The 26,663-nt window shown below is 37.8% G+C and overlaps 1 protein-coding gene across 1 annotated transcript in view; it reads right to left on the reverse strand.

The window, feature by feature from the left end:
• The window catches only part of PELI2 (pellino E3 ubiquitin protein ligase family member 2), a 70,468-nt gene that overhangs the window by 16,390 nt on the left and 27,415 nt on the right, over nt 1-26,663 (reverse strand). The window contains exon 2 of the mRNA XM_088149700.1: nt 25,159-25,288. Within this exon, the coding sequence (XP_088005826.1) occupies nt 25,159-25,288 (130 nt within the window). The remainder of the gene's footprint in view (nt 1-25,158; nt 25,289-26,663) is intronic.

Here is a 26,663-nt window from a genome sequence, read left to right on the forward strand (position 1 = left end):
GTAAAGAGCACCTATAAACCAGGATTTTCCAAATCATTATTAACTACAGCCATAGTAGCCTGATTTATACATAGTGCTAAGGCAAAACCAAATCATATTATGGCTTAGCATTATGTATCAGGCCCCAGATATTTGCCTCCAGAAATGAGGGATGTATTTCCTTGCCCACCTATCAGATGGTTTTTAAATAAAAGTAACTAGTCAGCCTAGTATGGATTTGGAAGTTAAGCAAGATTGGGCCTGGTTAGTACTTAGACTAGAGACCACTACAAGATCCCAGAGAGGTATACTAGACTACGAAATTGAAAAACATCCTGGAAGAAGACAACAGCAAATTTCTTTAACACTGTTCCCAAGAAAACCACACAGATACATTCCTTGAAGTCACCAAAAGTGCTACTCTACTTGAAGAATTATTTCCTTTCTTAAAAATGGGCTTTACATGGCATATATGCATACAAAACAAGTGCAGCATTTTCTGATTTTAAAAGGTTTCATAAACAGATCAAATAACATCAAATATTTTAAAGCACCATTAGGTATAATTGAAAACTGTCACTTATTTATTGGTAAAGCAGAAATTATTGTGAAACAATGATTAAAAAAATTAAAATGAATGTTTCAACCTTCATGGTTGGGTAAGTATGTTGGGTAAGAATTCTATCAACTATTGACTATATTTATTCATCTTTGTTCTTTATCCAGATCAGCTAAAGCCCCTCCCAAAATAAGGGAGAACATGCTAAAAATATTAAGTGATTGACAAAGGGGTTCAATGCTTGGAGCACAGCCCAACAAGGAATCTGTAATTCTCTGTTGACAGATGTGCAGTGCTGAATCAGGGAGGTACAAACTGAAAGATATCAACAGGGCTCCACACCTACCATCTTCTGTGTTTCCAGTTAATGGTACATATTACTGTATATACTATGCTGTGTGTGCCTGTGTGTATGTGCATATTGATTAAATGTATTATTATTTAAACACCACTTCTCAAATTAAACATTAATTTTACTGTAATTAACAATAAGAAATCTGTGGATACTATTTTCAAATGTTCGTATTTTGTTAAGACTCCATTCACTTGATATACCTTTCTGAATACCATATGTATGTGTGTGTGTTTATATATGGTCATTTTGTTTCACACACCAGAAATCTGGGAAGATTCAAAATAGACAGAAAATGCACTCTGAGCAATTACCTCATATTTTTAATAACTCTGTGAACTGTAAATTGAATTACACCTTTCTATGGTGAAATACCACAAATCTAATTCACAGTTTACAGTAAAATCATCTCTCATTCTTTATATGGGTGCAAATTAACAATGGTAACAGTTTTTTAAATCAAATATTATCAGAAAGAGCTTTTAACATACAACGGCATCTGCAAGGGGCATCAAAAAAGTCAAGATGGCAGCTGCAACCATGTGACAGCCCTGCCCCTGTGTGTAATAACTGCCACCCTGTGGACTTTTTGACCCCCACCCTCCAGCTCTATAGATGCTCCGCATATATTATATAATCAAAGCCAAACCCTAATGCACTTGATGTAACTGGCATCCCAAACAGAAAGATTTGTCAGGAAAAACTTTTTATAGAAGCAATTAAGAAATACAAGCTAATGAACAAACGTTTCCCATTATTCTAAGAGTGTAACTTCCGACTGTCTGACAGCCACATTGAACTCTGCACAACATGTCAAAGGCTTCATTCCAAAAGCGGATGGGGCCAGTCCACCGATACTTAAGGTGCTATTTTCCCTTTAGTATTCATAAACTCCAAAAATGCCAAAAAAAAAAAAAAAGGTTAAAAAATTGATGGCATCAATTTTAACACTATACACTCTGAGAGGGGCGGTAGGCTTCAGTATTTCAGCACTTGAGTTATGAAGTTATTACCTTGTCTATGTGTTCCCTAATTTTTCCAATTTTTATGACTGCAAGCTTATTATCAAAATCAAAATACTTATCCTTGCTTTTTGTACTGATATAACATGTCTATTTTGAAATGTTTGATTATACTGTGTAACAAGTAGGAGGTTATATAATGGATATTAATAAACTGCCTAGTCATATAGTTAATCTATTTTAATTGTTCCATAAGTGTTAGAACTTACTAAAGCTTCAAGTGGGTATAATTTCCATTAAAATAAAGAAAAAAATCTGCCTAAAGCCCTTCTTGCTCAGAATTCTGTCCTTAAAACATAGATTAAAAGAGCTGATTTCAACAGGTAAGCCAAATGTGTTCATATGAATCAATTACAGAGCTGCATCTGAATGTTCAGAGATAGATACTATTCTACATCTGCTAATTGCCCCATTTTAAATTGCATAACCATGTTTGTAAATCTAAATATCTCTTAAATTCAATCTAACACATGCTTAGCCTATTGATAGGTAATGTTTAACAAATATTTGTAATGCAGATATACTTAAGTAACCAGGTACAGCTGAAAACTATTCAGCCACTTCCAGTCAAATAATTAGAATTAAGGATGTGTTTGAAAGGTTATTTGGAAACAGATGATTACAGAGTACAATCCAACCCCTGCTTCATAGACTGGCATTCTGAAATATCCTTTAGCACTCTTTTTTTTAGTTCTATTTTCACTAGGTAGATTATACATATGTTCCTCCCACATAGATACAGGGTGTCCTTAGTTCATAATTACACAAAATTACTGTCCTGTGCTTCTAAAACAACTATTCATTTAGTACAACTTGTACTTAATCTTATTTCACTGAAACCATTTGTACAATTCAAAAACCACTTTCATAGGAGTTTGGTCCCTTTATCAAGTTTCTTTCAACATTTCTTTCTAAATACCAAAACATTCTGCCCATTTGAGTGGAAAAAAGGGCCTGATAACCCATTATTCTTGATGGTTAAGTTATGGTCTTTAAAATGGAAGTTCAATGGCTATTAAGAAGAAAACAACAACAAAAAATATTATTCACAACTTTAAAAGGAGTTGCCAGTTATCTTCTATAAATATATAATGCTTTCATTTTTCAAAGAGTACCAAGACAGTTGCAGAGACAAGAACTAACCTAACGAACAGGCAAAGCTAATAAACTTTTTGTTGTTACCATTGGCCTACTGGACCCTATCCAACACAAACTTTGCACCCAAAGCATAAGGACACAAACTCCTGCTAGCCTACCTACATACCAAACTGGACACAGAAGATGCAAAAAGCCTTGTATCACATGCAAGTTATGCCTCCATCCTACATCACTTGGCAAACAAAGTATATTGCTGCCCATCAACTCCTGTGCCATAAGAGAATGGAGAAAGAATGAATGCTGCACAGTTGGTATGAATATGACTACCTCAGTTCCAGAAACAGTGCTATTTACTTTTTCTCTCTCTCTTTCTCTGCTTTTGATCATTTATCTCTATGTATCAGTTGAAAGGGAGAGCCAGTTTGGTATTTTGATTAAGGCATTAGGCTACAAACCAGGAGACTGTGAGTTCTAGTTTCACCTTAGGCACAAAGCAAGTTGGGTGATCTTAGGCCAGTCACTCTCTCTTAGCCCTAGGAAGGAGGCAATGACAAACCACTTCTGAAATCATGCCAAGAAAATTGAAGGGACTAGTCCAGGCAGTTGTCAGGAGTTAAAACAGACTCACACACACACACACACACACACACACACACACAGAAATCAGTTCAAAGAAGTACTATTTCTTAGCAATGCTGAAAGTTTAGCCAAAGTTCAGGGTGCTAAAAAGATAGGAGTGCCACATTGTCTTTTTAACCAATTATCAAAACCACAACAGCAAATAATGCTAAACACAATATTACAGAAAATACTACAATGATTTATGCTGGAGTTACATGCTGGTCCCTAATCCTTACTTCAACGAGAATAGAAACTATGAGGTAACTTTAGGAAAGATGCATTATTTTCCTCAGTGGGATGATATATTATGCTTTAGACTTGTCTCATTCAATTACTACAAGAACAATTGAGATAATATTCAAAAGTGTTATGCTAATACTCTGCATCATAAATTTCATTCTTCAAATTATAATTTATTAAAATGCAAGTATCTCCCTAAAAAGAGACAATGGAAAGTTTACATAAATGCACAAATGACCACTCAAAAAAACTACAAGTACAGGTTCGCAACTTGTTCTCCTTCACTGTGGTTTCTCTGTAACATGTGAATGGAGGAAAACAGCTAGGTGTAATTACAAGCAATGCAGTGGACAATGAAACACAGACAAGAGAAAAGGCCATCCAAAAACAGTATCTGCTTGGATCTTAGTGTCTAGGTAACAGGTAATGTTTGAGCCCAAGAGGCAGTATGATAAATGCTTTGTAGGTCTGCTGTCAACATCATGGCTGCTGTAGTGGAATGGACTCCTGCAGCATCCAGAATAGAGAGACTTCTAATTGTTCCTGTGACTGAAGAAGCTATGATCTAAGGGGAAGTCAGAAAGCCCTTCTTAGGCAACCTATTACATAGAAATAAACCGTGTCCCTTAAAGAAATGCATCTAGGCTACATAGTGAATTAGAATTTGGCAAATGCCCAAAAAGTGCATGGATAATTCTAAAGGTATTATTGGAGAAGAAAAAAGGTGTGTAAAATAAAATACTGATTCAAATGAAAAATTGAAAATCTTTACGAAAGGCAGTATCTGGGAACAACTTAACATTATCTTTGAGAAAAATAACATGGTATATCCAATTAGAGTGCTACTGAACTTGCCTGAAGCACCAAGATATTGCCAAGAGAAAACAGACCTCCCTAGTGGAATTTAACACAGTTCAGAAAAAGCTAAACACTCAAAGGATCTATTGATTAAAGCAGACAAAACAACTGACACACACCATGAAGGAGGCACTGGTAAATAAGGCAGACAGAGTTTCTTGAGACCTCATAAAACTGTTCTATTAGGAACAGGAAGCAATTCATAAACGAAAACTGAAGGAATCTTATATAAAGCCAGGCATACTCTACTACTAATCAAAGTTACACCACATATCCCAAAAGATGTGAAGATTATGAATGCAGGGACACAGATCAGCAAATACTCGTAAAAGTGGAGTGATTGTTATAGAGATGTTTTCCACTAGAAGAAGAAACTGATTTTGCAGGGAGTCTGATGTAACCCCCCACAAAATGAAGAGATTACATTAAAATCAAATGAGACATTTTGAGATTCAGAGCTGAAAAGTGAATGAAGAATGAGTTTACTGTATACATTGAGAAGCAACTAGTCTTACAAAGATACCAGAAGTAGCCAAATCATCAGAATACAGAAAAATCTGTAATTCTTGGATACACAGATAAGCTACACTGACTTATATTCTTTTTATGAACAGCCTTTGGCAACAAGTACAAGTTCTAAAGATGGTTATTCTGTTCTCAGCTGTTCCAGATGAACTCAAGATATGTTCTCAGTTATAGGACTGTTCAGGAATAATACTGCAGGGCAAGAAAGAAAGGGAAATAGACTAAAATATTACTGAATTGACAGAAATCAACTACTATAAAAAAATGAAACATTGGCAGTGCAAATCAACAACACACCAAAATAACTTCAATTTCCTATTATGGTAGTATAAAGAACACTTCATTGGCTTCTTGTTGTTTTGCAATAAAAATACACATGTCAAAATAATATTATCATTTACAAAATGAACAAATACTGCAAACAAAAACAAAACTACAAGCTCATCTTCCTTCAAATAGACAAATTAAAGCAATGGAAACAGAGAAGGGTACAAATCGCAATTGGAGAGGATGTTTTCAGAAAAGCCTACATGCAGGAGTCCCAAGGAAGAATACATTCCAGGATTAACAAAATGTAAAATATATTTGCATATAGATTTATTATGTATAGATTTAGCACAAATAGAAACATATTGCTCTCATATTATAAAAAAGATTCTATAATCTATATAGAAATAGATTACAAATTGGAAATAGGAAGCTTTTCAAAAATAAGGCAACACTAATTGGCAACAGTTAGCCATGCCTTTACCACCTCTAGGAAACTGCAATGCACTCTACTTAGGGCCTCCTTTGAAGGCTACCTGGAAGCTACTATTAATAAACAAGAGCATCAATAATAAATTACACACTATTACCATGGCACAGTACCAAACAAAAACAAAACAAAATAAAAACCACAATAGAATAATTACATATCAATTCAATAAAACTATCTCAGAACCCAGTAAACAAATATGGGTAAACTAAAACAACCTATCCATTTAGAGTATGCATACATCTATAATTATTTGAAGCAGGTACTAACCAGGACTTGTCAGCTAAATCAGGGTAGGGTAAAACAACCAAACCCTATACTAGTCCTTTAATAATAATAATAAAGGTCGTTTAACTCTTTTTAAAGGTAATAACATTTCTACAGGGCTGAAAGGAGCTGCTTTCAGTGTCAAGGGGGCAGATACCTAATGGTCCAGAATCTGAAGACCACAATCCTGGAGCAAGGAAGAAAAAGAAGGGAGAAGTAAGGGCAGATTGATACATTGGAGATTGTGATTAGAGGGCTCTAAATGCTAGCACCAGTAGTTTCAATTGCACTCTGGCTTGTTTGTATGTAGCAGCTTGCTAACTGAATACTCCACTGCTCAAAAAACAATTCAAAGTGCTGGTAAAAAAAGAAAGAAAAAGAACAGCCCTACTACCTAGAACACGCACTGGGGTGGTGGGGTGGTGGTGTCAGAAACCAAAGTTTTGTGAGTACTCTATCCCTACAGACCCCTCCCCCCAAGTCCTGCTGTGCTGCCTCATCATGGTGGGGAAGGTATTCCTGGGAGAGGTAAGGGAAGAATGCTGGCAGTGTATGCCAAGAGTATATATTCCCAGCAGGGTCAGTCATGGCATGAAGGTCATCCCAGCTGCCCAGCTAAGGGAAGCATACACCTATATTGGGCAGCAGTGATACAGGAAGATGCTGGAGGCAGATGATCACTTTAGTGACAATGGCAAAGGCATCAATTCATATGTGCAGGAGAAGACAATGGTAAACCGCTCCTGTATTTTTACCAATAAAAACATACCGATAGAAAATATAAAATGATTGACTATATAGTGCTGGATGATGCACCCCTCAGGTCGGATGGTACTCAACATGCTACTGAGGAAGAGCCGAGGATCTTTCAGAATACTAATGGTGTTTATGATATGACTAGATCAAAGCCTTCGGGAGGTCTAGTTGCTGATGCTGCCATACAGGAAAAGAAAATCCAAAGCTGCAAAGATACAGTTACAGCGGGAGCATGGAACGTAAGCAGCATGAACTCGGGAAAGCTCAACCCAGTGAAATATGAAATAAAATGGCTCCAAATTGACATCTTAGGCATCAGTGAGTTGAGTTGGACTGAGATCAGATACCTTCAGTCTGTTTATTTCACAGTTAAGAAGGGCACAGCAAAAACAGTACTTGGCCACAATGCAATCAATGACCAAATAATATTGATTAGACTTTGTGGACAACCCTTTAATATGACAATCATTCAAGTTTATGCTCCAACCACTGATACCGAAGAAGAAGAGATTGTTGAGTTTTATGATCAAGTTCAATATGGCTTAGGAAACCAAAGTGAAGCAGGTTTCTGCCACTCCAAAGATTTCTTCATAGCTAACGCTGTCTTCAAACAACCAAAATGATATCTTTATACATGGACATCACCAGACGGAGTATACAGAAATTAAATCAACTATATTATTGCTAAAAGGAGGTTAAGCAGCTAAATTATAGTATAAAAGACATGGCCACATGCTGCCTATGGAACAGTTCACAAACTGCTCATGTGTAGTTTCCAGGTTAAGCTAAAGAAGAAAGACAGCCAATTTCCATGATATGATCTTGAATATATACCCACCATTTTCAAGGAGAACATCAGGAACCACTTTGAAATCCTGAACCTCATTGACAGAGAACCAGAAGAATTATAGAATGAACTTAAAGAAGCTGTTAAGCATTAATGTGAAAAGAGTCTGCCAAAAATGAAGAAAGAGAAGAAAGCAAACTGGATTCAGAATAAACTATAGAAATTGCCAAGATGAGGAGAAGCCAAAGACAAGAAAGACAAAAATCTCAGAAAGGAATTAACAAAGAGTTTCAGAGAGCTGTTAGAAGAGACAAAAAACAGTATTACAACATCTGTAAAGACACTGAAGATGGAAACAGACATGGAAAAATAAAGAAAGTCTTTCAAAATATCTCTCAACTCAGAAGGAAGCTCCAATCTTGAATTGGTATGCTAAAGGATGCCAATGGACAGATAAAAAGGAGATCAGATGAGATGTCAACCTCCAAGGTACCTTATAAGATATTCCCTACTTACAGGAACCTCTAGTACTAGAAGATGAAGTTAGATCAGCACTCCGGTCATTACCAAGTCAGAAGGCAACAGGAACTGATGGAATACCACTGAAATATGGCAAGCAACAAAAGAAGAATCAGTCAAGGTTCTAACCAAGCTATGCCAGCAAATCTGAAGAATGACACAGTGGACAACTGATTGGAAGAGGTCAATCTACATTCTAATACTTTAACGGAATGTGCAAACTATTGTACAATATCCTTAATTTCACATGCTAGCAAAATAATGCTTAGAATCATCCAACACAGATTAGAGCCCTACATGGGAAAAGAGATGCCAGATGTTCAAGCTGGCTTTCAAAAAGGCCGAGGAACATGAGATATTATTGCTGATGCATGCTGGATAATTGAGAAAGCCAAAGAATACCAAAAAGAAGTCACTATGTGCTTCATTGATTTAAAAAAGGCCTTTGATTGTGTCAATCATGTCAAGCTTGGAATCTGCTCAGAAAATTGGGAATCCTAGAACAACTCATTGTCCTCATGAGAAACTTATATACAGGTCAGGAAGCCACAGTACAGAAAGAACATGGTGAAACAGACTGGCTCCAGGTTGGCAAAGGAGTGCGACAAGGCTGTATCCTCTCTCCTTATTTATTCAACCTATATGCTAAATATATATTAAGGGAATCTTGATTGGAAGAAGATGAGCACGGTTTAAAAATTACAGGAAGAAACATCAATAACCTGTGCTATGCTGATGACACTACCCTGACAGTCAAAATAGAAAGGATCTGCAAGCTCTAGTAATAAAAGTTAAGGAGCAAGTGAAAAAATGGGATTAAAATTAAATATAAAGAAGATCAAACTAATGACAACAGGTAGGACAATCAGCCTTAGAACTAGCAATGAAGATACTGAAGTGGTGGATAACTTCTGCCTTTTAGGATCAACCATCAACAGTAAAGGAACAAGTAGTCAAGAAATACACCACAGACTAGTGCTGTATGAAGCAGCCATGAAAGCCTTGGAAAAGGTATTCAAATGCTGTGATGTGTCTATACCTACAAAGATCAGAATCATGCAAGCAATGGTATTCCCTGTGACACTCTGTGGAAACAAAAGTTAATGAAGCAGGACAGGTAGAATATTGATGCCTTTGAACTTTGGTGTTGGAGAAGACTCCTGAGAATACTGTGGACAGCCAAGAAAATAAACCAATGGATCATCAAACATATCAACCCAGAGGTCTTATTTGTGGCACAAATGACCAGGCTCAAATTATCCTAATTCAGACACATTATGCAAAGACCTAGGATTCTGGAAAAGGCTTAATGCTGGGAAAAGTGGAAGGAGATAGAAGATGACAACGACTAGCAGCAAGGTGGATGAACTCAGTTACAGTGGCAATGAGTGCACCATTGGAAGACCTGAAAGGCCATGTTAGGGATAGATCGTCATGGAGAAAATCTATTTATGTGGTAGGAGTCAAAAATGACTTGATGGCACATAAGCAATCAATTAATTCCTACAAAACAGCCTTCCCAGAGACTCTAATGGCACTTGCCCTGGTGGCTGAGGTCAGTGAATATAGATTTGTTCCACATAGCACTTGATTTATAATGTTGCCTGCAATAGTTGCTAAGGAGTGGCTTTTTGTTATGTTTTTAATGGATTATGGTTTTCTTGATATGTAAATTGCCAGGAGTCCATATGGAGTCAGCAGTATAGAAATATCACAAGAAAGGAAGTAATTAATTAATTAGGCCTCTCTTGAAAATTTATATCCTGGCTTTTGTGAAACAAACAAGGGTTTTTGAAAAAGATGGTCTGCTTTATACACAGAGATGTTGGTTTTAAATTTTTGAAATATTGGGGAGATTAACATTATGAGAATGTTATGAGCCTACCTCAAACAATATTATAAATTATAATAAACCATTCTAGGACCAGACAAAAAAAGAGAGAGAGAAAGAAAAGAAATATGGCTTGGCTAAGGATCAATTTAGCATACCCAACATAATTTACAATATCTGTCCAGGGCCAAAGTTTTCATGATCCTAAGTATAGTTCTGTTTCATGTACTCATGCAATGGAAATGTAAAATACAGAACCTTATCAACAATGAGATGCGACAAAGATTCCATCTTCAGATATGATAATCTGTCAGATGACAAGAACTTGTAGAAAAGGTACTCTTGCTGCATTCTCAACTTCATTTCAGGTAAAACAAAATTCATGGTCTTTATCCTAATATGGCTCAAATCATTTGTACCTAATCAAAGCAAAATTCATGGTACCCACAAGCATAGCTAAATTTCAACTACCTTATCAAAGAATACCAAACATGAATTTCTGGAGTTACTTCTAAACAATCTTTATACAAAATAAAGCTTAATTTTATTTATGTATTTATTTACAAGAGAGTGACTCTGGGCAGCGTACAACGCTCAATTAAAAAGAACCAATAAATACATATAAAACAATCATTAAAACTATAAAAACTATTTTAAAAATACACAAAACAGGAAAGGATGATGTTAACTGTGGTAAGGGAGCCATCCCAAAATCTCCCCAGTCCCCTGGGACCCCCAGGCCTGATCACATAGCCAGGTCTTGAGGGACATGCGGAATGTTAAGACAGATGGGGCTAACCTCATTTCTGGAGGGAGAAGATTCCACAAGGCAGGTACCACAGCAGAGAGGGCCCACCTCCTGGGACCTGTCAAATGTAATTCCCTGACAGGCAGGACCCGTAGCATGCCTTCTCTGCCAGACCTGATGGGAGGGGCAGATGTAATCAGGGAGAGACAGTCCCTCAAATAACCTGGCCCCATGCCATAAAGGACTTTAAAAGTCAAAACCAGCACCTTGAATTGGACCTGGAATCAAACTGGCAACCAATGCAGCTTGCAGAGCAGAGGTGTAATGTGTATCCTTCTAGGGCACATATAACTGCCTGTGCCATTGCATTTTGCACCAGCTGAAGCTTCCAGATACTCTTCAAGGGCAGTTCCATGTAGAGCGCATTACAGAAGTTCATTAATTGCATAAATACTTGTCACAAATATACTTACTTGAGCAAACAAAATGTATTTCTTCTGCTTGGCATTATCTTTATGGGATTTTTTATGTTGTTGTTATTACTACTGTTACTATTACATTCCTTCTTTCCTCTGGAAGCTCAAAGTGGCATACTTGGAGTTTTCCTTCATTTTATCTAACACTCATCCTGTGAAGTAGCTTGGGCCAAAGTTAATTTTTGATGTGCTAATTTATTACAATGTTCACTGCATTTCCACATCAATTTTGTATCAGAATTTACAAAAGCAATTTCTCGAGCATGCTAATATACTATAAGGGAATTGCCTATAATACTTTGACCCCAGTTTTCATTATAGAGCTATGAGATCCTTCATAATAGTTATTTTGGAACATGCAGAAGCATGTACAAAGTACTCTTTTCAAACTATTAAAGCAACCACTTCTTTTTCCAGGCTCACACAACTACTGTTAAAGTTGTTCCTGGCTGGTTCTTCATACAAAACAAAGTGGCAGTACACAGACACACACTTGAGGTGACATCTATACGCAGCTCTGAAACAGCTTTAGGAATATAGAAAAAAGATACAACTGCTTTAACAATTTAGAAAAAGGTATATTGTATCTGCCCTTGCTCATTCTAAAGTACCCCTTCTGAAGGATTTGCACAGCCCTAAAACAACATAGAAGTGTCTCTCATTACAACAGATACAATTTATCTCTAGCAGAAAAGGCACTCACAAGAACATGAAAATATATCTCACTTCATGGTTTCCCCACAGTAGTTAGGCGGCAAGTGTGGAGAGCAGATTTGCTCTCATTACTAAGAAAAGTATAAACAAATCACAATTATTCTGTTACTTCTTCTCAGCATGTGCATCCAGTCATACCATTCAGTTCATTACTCCAATTGCCAACTTAATCATTCAGAAGTAGCACTGAAGATGTTACCTAGCCGGGTAATGAAATGTTTGCAAGAAAACAACCAAGCTCAGAGAACCCCAAGGACTCCACAGTTCAACCTTGAGCTACACATATTCTCTTCTGTAAGAAGCAGGCACGCTCTTATTCACATAAACTTTACTGCATCTTCATTTTCTTTCCCAGACTAAAGCACAGTGGGATGTAGGGCACAACTACTTTGTTATTTTAAAAACATAAATGCACAATGCCCTCAACTTACCACCTCACATAAATAAGAAACCAACAGCAGCTTGCTCTTTCAATCCCAAATGCTGCAGTCAGTGATTAATGAAATCTATTTTGCATTTTATTGTCTAGGTTTCTGTTCATAGCCTCTACTTTTTCCATAGTTCACAGACTGTTTTCAGATGTTTGTAGAGAACACAAAATTGTGATTCCATTACTAATGGTTAGAGATTATTTTTCCCTCCTGATATGAGACGTTTCCTCAACTTACCACCTCACATAAATAAGAAACCAACAGCAGCTTGCTCTTTCAATCCCAAATGCTGCAGTCAGTGATTAATGAAATCTATTTTGCATTTTATTGTCTAGGTTTCTGTTCATAGCCTCTACTTTTTCCATAGTTCACAGACTGTTTTCAGATGTTTGTAGAGAACACAAAATTGTGATTCCATTACTAATGGTTAGAGATTATTTTTCCCTCCTGATATGAGACGTTTCCTGCTGGTCTATTAAAGTTGTGCTCTTATCCCTCTAATTTCTCAGTCTAATAATACATAATAAGTCTGTCTTTCCTTGAGACTGAGCAGAGCCTACAAAAAGATTTAACTCTTTTATGGAGTTGTCAACAAATATGACATGAGCACCCCTACAGGCTCAGAACCACCTTTTTCGGGCGTGCGCGGCTTCTGCATTACCAGCAACTGCTCCCGTCTCCTTTGCAAGGTGCCGCCAGCATTTTTCCTCCCACTGGAGTGAGAGTACCCATTTATCTACTCACGTAAGTTTTTGAGCTGCTGGGTTGGCAGGAGCTGGGGAGGAAGCAGGAGCTCACTCTGCTGCGCGGAGCTGGGCTCGAACCGCTGAAGTGTCGACCATTTCTGGCCAGCAACTTTCAGCATCATTCACACATCACATTCAATTCAAAAACAGATGTCACGTTATAGTTTACCCTTATGCATAGACCAATGATTCTAAGAGGCCTGTTAAATCTAAAGACCTTGAAAACATAAATAAATTCTAGGTTTTAGAGCTGGGTTACAAAAGCATCTAGAAAAAAACTGAAGAAACTAAAATTGGCTTAAAAATCAAACAGAAGACTTTCCCTACCTGGTACTGAAAGTGATCAGAAAAATCAATAAGTGTAAGGGGACATATATGAAACTAATTATAAAAAGTCAGCTATCTACTTTCCAGGTACTTTTTTAAATATACAAACAAGCAAGCACAAAGAAAACATGTTACTGAGATCCTTGTTTAGTGTCAGGAGAAAGGATATGTCTGGAACATGAGCAGCCAGGAAAGGGCAAAGGGCACTACAGCCCAATTATATCACACCAACTTTGCATGTGATACTAAACATACCACAGATTATATTCCATAGACAAATCAATGGGAATTCTACTTTTAGCTTACAGAACAATTACAATTCAGTACTAAGAAACTCTCCCTAAAAACATCAGGTAGAGATATCTGAAATAATTTTACGTTTTTGTTCTAACATGGAAGTTATTCAAAGAGAACAGTATTGTTCTGTGTTTGGAAACCATGCTACTATAGAACATGCAAAAGTAAATCTAGTTCTTTTGGTTTAGGTTACAGCTCCTTAAGCCACCAGAAAAGTAAGCTAAAGTGATTTTTGGTTTTGCTAAAGACTTCAGAACTATTTGTGTACTTCAGAAAGAGCACTACCATAGCTGTAACTCATTTCGTCATTGTTTCCTGGACAGACACCCAGAAGCCATACCTTACACAGTAATTTTAAAAGCATAAAAGCTCCTTCATTTTTTCCCATTGTTTTTATTGAACTATGATTAACAAACAGTTATCAGGTAACTACATTAACATAAATCCAAGATGCACATAGAGGAAAAAAAAAGATATAGAAAATACAAAAAAGAACTACTGTAATGTAAATAAAGAAACAGGTACTGCACATGTACAAATTTACCATATATGTAAAGTGTACCATATTATAGTCTATTGCTATTGAGGTAAATCATAAAATCCATCCAAATTTGATAAAAGTGTGGTTCCTGTCTCTGATGTCTCATTATTTTAACTTTATCTGACTTTTTTTATTGTGGCAATTGAAGAGACTTTGTTAATCTATGCAATCAAAATTTTCTTGCATCCGGGAAATTTTGGAAAGCTTATTGCTCACAGAATCTATCAATATGTTGCCTGATATTATAACATTAAACATATATAGCATTAATATTCTTTTTGCATTGATGCCCTCCTCCCATTATCCCTCCCCCCTTTGAAAATCACCCTCTTGCCTTATTCCTCCCTCTACCCCATCCCCCACTCTGTGGCATGCCTCCATATCTAACCTCCCTACCCTCCGATCCCACTTAAAACAGACAGCGAAAGAATCACAGAGGATCCTTTAAGGATCCTCTTCACAGTCTAAGGCTGTGTGTGACCTACTGAGATTCCTTCTCCCCCTCCCCAGCCAGTAAACTCCCAAATTTAATTTCTATAGTTCTTAATGTTTTACTTACATTTTATTTAATTGGTTTCTCATATTTACTGAACTCCTTCCTTTTCCCCCTTCCTCTAAATCTAAAGTTTCAAAAAAGAGTAATGCAATCAATATATTTTCTCTGCAGCATTCTTATCTAATCTTCAGCTTGTGGTTGAGCCTGCTTTCCACAGTTCCAGGGACAAGTCCTAGATTGTTTCCATCCCTTGTTAAAGAGCTCTGCTGTCAAGCTGTGCATCTCAGTCAAAGTTGAAATAACTTTTCTTCCTTGTGACATAAAAACAATTAATTTGAAAGGAAATCTACACTTGTAACAAATCTCGTCCTGCATAAGTTTTTCTGTCAATGGTTTAAATTCTTTTCTTCACTGCAGTGTTGCTACGCTGATGTCTTGGAAGAAGGATATCTCTCACTGTCCTATTTAATCTCCTCCAGTTCACGTGATTTTCTTATAATTTTCTTTTATATTTGAATTTACAAATCTGACCAAAATGTCTTTACACTTCTCTGTATTCCTAGGAGAGTGAACCCAGTGAGCATGTTCAATGTTGGTTAGATTCCTTCCTGTGTCCTGGAAGATTTCACTCACAATGGGGAAGGGGTTGCATTCCTTTCTTTCCTTACCCACAGCCAACTGCTGTTCTCAGGAAAAATCAGAAGAGCCCTCAGCAAACCCCTCCCTCTCTCTAGAAGCTTAAATTGCTAGAGGCATCCATAGGACCTGCATTATATCATGAATAAAATGGATTACATCAAGGAAGCCAAGAAGAAATTCTCCAACAGCACATTCTATTGGCTTTTCTCCTCAGATCTCACAGCAATGTATCAGAGAGAACTATGCAATCTGCTGAAAGAATTTCCTAAAGACATACAGGGCCACATCTACATGGAAACACCCCAGGAGCCCCAACCAGGCATCTTCTACTAATTGTACTTCCCAAAATACACAAAGCAGACAACCCAGGCCATCCCATTGTTTCAAGCACTGGAACTATCACAACTGGAGCATCAGGGCTCATGGACCCTATACTCAGACTTTATACCACCACTGTTCCCAGGTACATAAGAGACACCACATACTTTCTAAGAAAAATGAAGTTCATAGGGAATCCCTCTAACAACATCATTTTAGCCTCCATGGATGCTAACACACTATATACCAACATTCCCCACAAACATGGACTTCAAACCATCAAGAACATCATCACTGATACCAAAACAACATGCCCTGTCACCAAACTGTGTGACTTAGTAGTCACCCAAAACGACTTCACTTGGACAATAACATGTACCCACAAATCAACAGCACAGCCATGGACACATGCATGGTTCTTCAATATGCCAACATTTCATGGCTGATCTAGAACAACATTTCTTAATTCTTATCCCCTGAAGCTTGTCCTTTACTTGTAATTCATTTATGACACTATCATCATCTGGACCTATGAAAATGAATCTCTCATCAGATTCCACCATGACCTCAACAAAGGTTTGAAGAAACAAAGAAGCAGAAGTTTCAGGTAATCTCAAAAGGCCTCAACAAACACAATGGGTTTGTAATGCACAACTGTTAATTAATAAGGTACTTGTAATATGTCTCACATGTAACCTGCATCTGCATAACCAACCCTCCCTTTCTTCCGTCCCTTCCCCCTTCTCCACCTCACCCCAGTTTAAATCTTACATCAGCCTAGCCATTCTATGCATCTAATGAGGTGAGCTTCGGTTCATGAAAAATTATGCCTTTTAATATTTTTTTAATTTGGAAAAGATGCTAGCAAACTCCTGATCTTTTACCACCTTAGACTAGCATAGCTCTCCTCCTACCACTGCACCATAATAAAACAAATTAATTAACAGTTCTCATCAGTTTGAGCTTCAGTTTGTTACAATGGTATTCTTATAATGCATTATTATTTGTCTAAATGAACCAAACACTTTTTGAAAAATACATGAAGCCCTTATTGATATAAGTCTCCTTCAACATCACCAGATTCTTAGAACTGCATTTCAGGAATCAAGCATTTACCAGACCCTGTCCAATATATTACACACACACATATATGTATGTACAGAGAGAGAAAGAGGGAGAAATAGAGAACAAGAGACAACACAAGCAACATCTATATTTGACTGGAAGTTAATACAACAATTTCATTTCAGAAAACATTTATTTTAGGGATTGCTTAAATGGGTATAGATAATATATTTAGCAATCATTTATTGAATATTTTTCCACCTGTCACAATTTTTCATTTCTCTCAAAAGTTGAAAATAGCAGTTCACATACATTTCTCCAATAAAAAAAAGTTTTATAAATAAATAAATGAACTATAATGTTTTTCATTCATTTGCTTAATTGGGTTCTCTTTATCTAGTTTTAGGACTTGTGTGAAGAACAGATCACATTATAGGTCATATTTATGCAGAAATATTGAAAATTAAAAAGGAAGGGTTCACAAACTTTTAAGCACCACTCTGTGTGTGTGTGTGTGTGTGTGTTGACACCACTGATAATGTTCTATAACAATTGGTTACAAACACATAATTCAGGAGATGGAGCATTAACAGATTAAAGACGCATATGTTCTTCTTGGCTATAGTCTCAGTATTTGGAGTCCATCAAGACACCAAGAATTCTGGATTTTTCAGCCATAGAAGTTGGCTAAAAGGTTTATTTATGGATTGTGTTATTCTTGTATAATAATATTAGAAAGAGAAACTTGATTTGCATCAATGAATTTTTGGTGTATTGTTTGTCAAAATTTGATTAGCATTTTTTTTTCAGCAAAGATGACTTCTGAGCAATATGCTCAAAGTCTTGGGGTAGTGGCAGGTTTTTTGGGGGGAGGTAGCAATTTCAATGTTTTTGGGGGGGCTATGTTTATTAATGTTGAGGTTGAACTGATCCTTTAATATTGTTGTATGTGTTTGTATTTTTCTTTTGCTGATTACAATAGTATAATAAGAAAATTTAAAAGCACATTACACTTTTGACCCAATCCTGACACTTGGTTGTTTTTCAGACCCCTAATTGACAGTGAAATCAGAACTAAGTCTTGGACCCGTGAGCAAAACTAGCACGTTCTGTATCAAAAATTTATGAAAATATCATAATGAATAAAATGTGCTTCCTTGATTAACTGGTTACTTTATGTGTAATATGAAAGGCTAGGAAGATAATACTCAAAATTCTAGGACTGAACTTCATTTACCCAGGAAGTAGATTCTCAGCAGACCGGCAAGATTACAGAGGATGCCATTTATATCTTTAGACTCAGTACTACAGACCTGTTTCTACTCCAGTCCATTCCAATGGCTTGTCCTCCAGGTCCAGGATCAGATCATCAGAATAACCTCAGATAGCTCAATCATTGCACTGGTAGATTATCTCAGGAATCTAGCTCAGGGAATGCTACTCAGATCAGGATCAAGTAACAGACATCTGTCTAATAGAGGGAGAGCCCACTTCCAAAACAGCTCACTGCAGGGATCATGGTCCATCATAAGTAAACTCTTGCCTATCGACTAACTGGAGTTGAAGGTAGTTGGTATATCTCTGAAGACACTTTCACACTAAATCAGCATATACATAAAGGAGTCACTAAACACAACAGGTGACTGGTAAAGTCATCTGTGCTCATCTCAGGGAAAATGGGTCATAATTTCAAAGATTTCAGCAACATGGTTATCTCCCTTGGCTGATCTGTTCACAACAGAGGCTAACAGAGGAATGAGATGCATTTTCTCCTGACTTCAAGCCAGCAGAGTAGAGGGAATTACTGATTTGGTGGCACCGTGACCAGGACTGCTTTGTGCTTCCCCACAAGCCTCAGTGTAATTCAAAGTGGTACACAAATTGAAGATACTATATTTAAGGCTTGGATTATTTTAATTGCTCAATTTTCATCCAGGAGGCTGTGGTTCTCTGCTCTAGTGGAGATAAATGAGGATCTCCTGAAATACAGCCAGCCTTCCAGGCCCAACAGTGAAAAGCATCTTAGTCTCTAAGCATTCATGGAGAAAATCTATCTATGTGGTAACTCGGAGTTGAAAACGACTTGTTGGCACATAATCAATCTCGAAGCATCTAGACACCATCAAGATCAATTGATTTTGCATGCCTTTCAACAATAACACAAAAGACAAAGATTTGTGACAGCAGCAATTCCAGAACAACTGAAGTTCCTACAAGCAGGACTGGAGAGGAGGCTAGCAGTGAATACATTACATAAACTTGGACTCTATCTTTCTAGATAGGCAAAGGGCATCTGTATCTGGCCACCTTCATGAGCATTACTTTCTTGGAGGAGCAAATATACTCTCTCCCTAGTCATTCACTGTCTTTCTATGTGGGTCTTGTGATTGGTTCTTGGGGCTCCAAGTACTGTTCCCTTTGAACCCATGAGACAAATCGCCATTAACATCCTCACCTGGAAGTTAGGTGCTAAGCACAGATACTGGCTTCGTGCTTAAAGTGAATTCCAAACTCGAACAACAACAAAGAGATTGTGCTTCCCAATTTCTGCCTAGATTTTTCTCACTCTAAAGAATAAACCTGGCATAACTGATATTATCAGTTATCTTGTGGTTCTTGGGTTGAACCTGACACTAGATAACTTATAGGACTTCTTCTATTTACCCAACAAGATCAAAAGGGTGGGCTCTCTGCATGTTCCTTCAATTAGTGACTGCCATAATCAGGGGCTATGGAAGAATACCTTTTCAGTTGCCATCCCCTCTACTGGAATAGCATTCAGATATCCGAACAATCTTCCCCTCATTTTTTAAAAATCAGTGATACCTAGTTATTTCACCAAGCCATGGGAGCTGGGTTGTTATGAGTATCCATTCAGATGAATTAGCTTTTACTGTACTGAATGGGATTCTGGTTTTATATATGATTACAATGTATGGTTCTTTTAACAATTGATTAGGTACTTATTTGTTTTTAATCAACAGCACACAGCTCACACTCAACCAATTGGGTTGGCCTATAAGTCTTGCAAATAAATAAATAAGTAAGTAAACACATAAAGTTGTTGCCCATCTTCTTTCACTGATGCTATGACACTTGTCCCTCTTTATCCTTTGTACTTCTTCCCTAGCTATTGTGTGAATTCCTTTTAGTGCCTGGCTGTTTGCTAACACTGCATATTGTTCTTGGCTGAGTGAACATACATTTTTTCTGTCAGCACTTGTGGATACCCTCAACTATATCAGAGTTCTTTCTTGATGCATTCCAGACTTCTTCCTTTTATGACCTCCCAATTGCCACCACCATTTTTACTGGGTCTGCACGGTCAAGGGGTGGGAGAAATAAAAAGGCTGCCTCTCCAACCTCCTCCTTTTTCCAGGCTACTCTCCCTGGGACTTTTAGAATTATAGTTTGGTCAGACTGCAGATTATGGCTCTTCAGCTCCCATCATATCCACATACCAACAACTTTTGGGCATGCTTCTATCTCAACTCACCCTCCCTTCTGGTCTTGGTTGTTGTCACTTTTGTACACCAGGCAGCACATTCACTATATTTCCTCTCTCACACAGAAGTGAACATTTGTTGGGGCTTCTGAACCTACCCAGCTGGCATTCTCTGGTTTAATGGGGCAGGATGCCATTGCTACCAAAGGCTTCCCTTCCTTTTGAATGCTACCCTGGAGCTGGCTCATTCTCACACACATGTACCTGCTCCTCTCTTCCTGGACATCTCCTGAGCATTCAGATGTTTAATTTCTTCAGGCTCTTTTACTTCTTTTCTTCCTAGCTCACTTTCAGATTTATTTTCCTCACTAGCCACCTCCATCATGCCATGCTGAGAGTCTCTGTTGTCACCAGCCAAAAAATTCTACAAGTCCCATTACTCTATTTAAACTCTGATGCTGCCTCTTACCTTCCAGAAAAAGTAAATGTGTATGTAACATATGTGCTAGACATGATATTCAGGAGAGTTAGTCACAGGTGCAGTAATGACCTGGGCTATCCTTCCATGCTTACAAAACAGGAAACCTGAGATGAGTTATACGATCCTCCATCAGCAGGCGGGTCAAGGAATGCATTACTCTAGGGTTCTCAGCCAATATGAAACAGTTTCCTTCCAGTATCACTTGATCAGGAGGAACTATATCAACAGTTCTAACATTAAGGATCCCACTAGTAGACATCTGTAGGCTAGCAACCTCTGTGGAACCACCTCTATTCCTTAAAATTATAAGATAGGTAAGTTTGCCTCCACAGTTGTGGCCTCCAGGTGCATGATGCTCCAGAGGTGCTTTAACCTGTATTGACCTTTCCTGGGAACATAGCTGAAATAGGTCCCTTACTTATAGGCTCCATCTTTTGAGAGTAAGAACAGTCCAAATGTTTGTCTCACTTTACAGTTAATTGCATTGTTCTCACACACAAAAGTTCCCTATGAAGTATATATTGATATGCTTTCCATAATTAGGCTGGCATCATTTGAAAGACTTTGTGGGATTGAAAATGCAAACAAAATAAATAGCTAAAATAATATTTAGATGCATGTTACTTTGAATAAGCAAAGGTCAATTTTAATATATATATATATTGGAATAGTAGAGTTATGCTTTGTTTCCAGCTGTTCAGTTACTGGGACTAACTGTGCAAACACAACATTATCTCTTTAAATAGGTTTCATGTGATGTAACTGGTAACTGGAAAATTACAGTTTCTCTATGACCTTCCCTCAGGTGTAACATCTATACAGTTGTCATATATACAGACTGGTTATAAGTGCTGTTCATCACATATAAAGCCTTTAATGACATACGGTCTGGTTATTTGAGCGACTGCCTATATCTGGTTCTGCCCAACCAGTAAATTGGACAGAATGAGTGTGCTGCAAGTCCCCTGATAGACAATGCCATCTATTAGGACCAGGAAGCAAGCCTTCTCTGTTGTAGCATCTGTCCTCTTAGAACAGTAACCCCCCAAGATCCATATGGCTCCCACCTTGATGATGTTCTGAAATTCCTTGAAATCTCAACCATTCCCCAGATCTTGGGGTAGGGTAACTGTTGAGCCTTTTGTTGTTATATATGGTTTTCTCTTCTGGACACGCATGATTTGTTCTTCTGTTTTTTATTGTTTCTTACTTACAGAATGGAATCATTTGGAGTTGGGTGGTCTCTAAATTATATACATATACATATGCATATAAAACTGTGGAGAAGCTATGGATATTCCTTCTCATGCACTATTAGTACAGCCAATTTCTGAAAAGGAACATTGGACATTCTGGATTTTCTATCTGTTTAACAGGACAGCAGGCATCCATTGCACTGATGCTTTAAACCAGATGGAAAAGCACTAGCCTGCATGCCTAAATCATCATTCATTCATTTATCCAACTTGTGAGATCTCAGGTAAGGCCCTTCTCAGAGAGGAATTAGAAGCAATGTTTCTCTCAGTTCTCCTCCACCTTCAACCTTCCCAAGGGAGAAAGGTATGGAATAGACAATATTCAGTTGTACCCTTCTAAAAAGAACTGTTTTCCAATCATTGCCTATTTTGGTTATGAATAAAATTAACTCTTGTAGTGCCAGTGACTGAAGTCATATCCAATTATGTCCTATAACATCACTTAACCTGCATTCATTTACCTACCTGTTCTCTTACCAATGTGATAAGGGGAAAAGTCATTAGAAACATGTTTGGATCAAAGAGTAAAACTATCATTGGGAAAAAAATTAACAGTTGTTAAGTGTGTCTGTCTGTGTGTGTGTAAAAATAACTAGGCATTGACAAAATACCTATCATCCCAACAGATATTATTAAATCGTCATTACAATAAAGAATTATAGTTTTGTTGAAGGCTTTCACGGCCGGCATACGATGGCTGGTGTGGGTCTTCCGGGCTGTGTGGCCGTGGTCTTGAAGTTTTGTTTCCTAACATTTCGCCAGCACCTGTGACCGGCATCTTCAGAGTGCAGGAGCACAGACAGGAGCAGTTCTCTCTGTGCTCAGGGTGAAGTGACCCTTCTGTGGGTATTTATAGAGATCTGGGGAGGGAAGGGGGATGGGTGTGTGTGTGGGGGTTGGGTTACTGAGTGGCTGCTTGTTTTGGTGTCAGCATCTGTGTGTATCTTCCTGGGGATTAGGCAGGGTTTTTTCTTCTACTAATTGTTAACGAGGGGCTGGTGGGGGTGGTTTGCAAGTTCATTGTGTGACTGTTCACATGTCCTGGTGGTTGAGCTGAGTTCCAACAATGAACTTGCTAATCACCCCCAGCAGCCCCTCGTTAACAATTCATTAGAAGAAAAAACCCTGCCTAATCCCCAGGAAGATACACACAGATGCTGACACCAAAACAAGCAGCCACTCAGTAACCCAACCCCCCCACACACCCCTATCCCCCCCTTCCCCCTCCCCAGATCTCTATAAATACCCACAGAAGGGTCACTTCACCCTGAGCACAGAGAGAACTGCTCCTGTCTGTGCTCCTGCACTCTGAAGATGCCGGTCACAGGTGCTGGCGAAACGTTAGTAAACAAAACTTCAAGACCACGGCCACACAGCCCGGAAGACCCACACCAGCCAATTATAGTTTTAATTTGAAAACTCAAATAAAATCAAAGCAGACCTGGCTCTGCCAACATACACAGGGACCCACTGGGAGTTCGCAGCACTGGGGGCGGTTGGTAGCTTGAGGATGCTCTCTCCGCCTTTTTAGCTTTTTTAGCTTTGTATATTTTTGTAAGTTTTTATAATTCTTTTATTTGTAAGCCACTTAGAGTCATTTATATAGTGAGATGGGTGGCGTATAAAATTGAATAGTAATAATAATAACAGCAGCAGCAGCAGCAGCAGCAGCAGCAGCAGCAGCAGCAGCTCCATGTCATGTCTACAGTGCCCCCTTCATTTAGAAGAGTTTAGTATTTGCTTGTACTTGTAACAATCAATATATTTATAATGTACCATGTATTTAAAATGGCTATCTATAGAAGGAATTGAAAATATTTTGTTTGTGGGTATAACAACAGAACTGAATGTATGCCAAAATGGCTTGGATTTTTTCAGTACTAGTATAAATATCTCTGGGACATTATCTTATGGATAATGGATGCTGGGACTATGTAGCAGTTTGGATTCAAAAGGAAAAAGGTGCTTCAAAGCATGTAGGGGAGTGGACATCACACCTGACTACAATTCCTTAAGGTAGCTGCATCTTTTTACAGATGCACAGCTGCTTTCCACAGCTTCAGTATGATCTTGGGAAAAGACATGCTTGGTTTAAGGAATTGTAGACACATGTTATGTGTGTGCTCTCACAGACTCCAAAGCATCATTTGGCTTTGAATCCAAAGTTCTGCATAAACCCACTGAATATTATCTGTTGTCTGAGTCCCAGCCCAAATGGCCTTTATATATAAAAGGAAAAAGTATAAAAAGGAAAAAGTGTATCAATCATGACCTTAGAAATACAGATGAAACAGTAAACTGTAAGATTACCTTTAAAAAAAAACACTGTTCCTTAAGAATATTACCATAAAAGATCAGCTAGCAACAAGAGATATGAGATTTATTCCTTCTTAAACACTTGCATCAATCATAAAGACATTTTTCAGTAACCCCCCCCAAAAATCTGACTTTATTATTAGTTATTTGTAAAGCACTTTAAATTTGAAATATTTCAAGCTTGAAACATCACATTTAAAAAACAAAACCAATTTTTTTTAAGTTCAACACAGGTTTTGTTCTGACTTTGCCAAAAGTATTCCACAGTTGTTCTGAGACTCGAAATGCCACAAATCCCTTCAAATGGGTGGGCAATGTTTTGTTTTGGAACAGCACTTCTTTGAGTCTGGACAACTTCTGGAAAACTGGAATAGGATTGGATATTTCCAATAAGATCAAACAGCTAGTGTGAATTAGAAACAGAATGTTAGAGCTTAAAGAACATTCGAGCTCAGAAGTTGCAGATTTGAAACATTTTGTCAACCTCTATTTATTAGCCAAGATGAAAGAATTGTGAATACAAGCATCATTGTACTCAAAGAGCCAATAAAGTATTCTCAATGCAAAAATATCTTCCAGCACTAGAAAGAGATAACCACTGAAGGACATGTAGTTACCTAAAAACATTCAATCACTGCTGCTCTGCAAAAGTCAGCATTACCTCCCAAACTCTGAGAATTAGTGACAATACCTTAGATGCTTGAGGTGTTGAAATCACATGAACAGTGCTAGGTTTGACACCGTTTGCTTTAGGTCTTTTATAAAGCGCAAATCTGCTTTTCCTACGACCCCGGTCACCATTAGGGAGGCAGCCATTGTACCTATGAAAAACACAAGTGTGTTCATTATTTCCATTTGCTGAGCATGTAGTGAAAAAGAAATTTAAAAAGTCATTGTAGACATGTATACATTTTATATTCAGCAGTAATAAAAACTTTTTACCTCTAATTATTCACAACTCTGCACTTCTGAAACTGTAAATAGTTCATCAAATGTTTTCACTGCAAACGATCTGAAGAACTGTCTTGGATGCTTAACTATATATACTAGTTTTACTAATCTTCTTACTATGCAACGAACATGATTTTGTTTAATTAAAGCATTGAATCTAATAAATCAAGCCAGGGGCAGCAACTCTCAGCTGTCTCTTATAAAAAAAAGGCCCCCAAACTGTTCAACCAGCCAAATCTATAAGACACAACCTAAAAGTTAACAACAAATGAAACAATTTCAGATAAATTATTTGATCATAAGTTGCACAGTTCAGTTTCTAATATGTCCCAACCCCACCCCACATAAGCACTCAACTTTCTTTATTTAAAAGATTTATATAACTGCTCATATTTTGAACCATAATCCTGAGTGGATCACAAAACAATAAAAAACATCAAAAATCCAGACAGTTACAATAAAAATTCCTAGCACCCTAGGGTAACACTCTCTCAGACATCAGCATTCAACCTTGTTGGGCTCCAGCCTCATTCTACCCTAACACTTGTAGGAAGAACCAGCTATTCAAAGACATCTGGAAGACCAGGAGAGTAGGGGCCTGCTGGGTCTCAGGAGGAAGGGTATTCTACTGGGCAGTGGCAGATATGGAGAAGACATATTTCTTAGGTCCCACCAGATGACATTTAAGAGAAGGGACCTGGAGTGTGCCCATTATATCTAACCTGGTGGAATGGGCAGGGAGAGGTGGTCCTGCAAATAACCTGCCCTCAAGTCATTTATGGCTTTAAAGGTGATAACCACTACCTTGAATTGCACTGGGAAAAAAATGGAAGCCAGTACAGCTCTTGCAGCAGCAGTGTAATATGGGCAAACCATGGACTGCCCAGAAGTACATCCACCACAACATTCTGGACTGGTTGTAATTTCTATTTACAGCCCCATACAGATATATTGTAGTAATCCAACCAGGAAATTACCAGGGCATGAGTAAATGTAAGTTGTAAGTTTTGTGAGAACTGTGAGTTCACAAACTGTGAACTTCAGCAAAGGAACTACATAAGAACAAAAGAGTAAAAAAAATCTACCACGATATATATGTTTCAATCTTTTGTGAGAGACATGGAATACCTGTGACAAAGCAGCCTATAGATATTCCTATCCAGCTGACTAGCTACTTCCCCTTCCACCAGCCTTTACCTGCTCTCTCAACTCAGCACTAAGAAATGCTTCCTTCTCAATGATGAT

Source organism: Python bivittatus, unplaced genomic scaffold (genome assembly GCF_059951505.1).
Source record: "Python bivittatus isolate LINGU-HERP-01145 unplaced genomic scaffold, Pbiv_v1 ctg000580_np1212, whole genome shotgun sequence".
Classification (NCBI taxonomy): Eukaryota; Metazoa; Chordata; class Lepidosauria; order Squamata; family Pythonidae; genus Python; species Python bivittatus.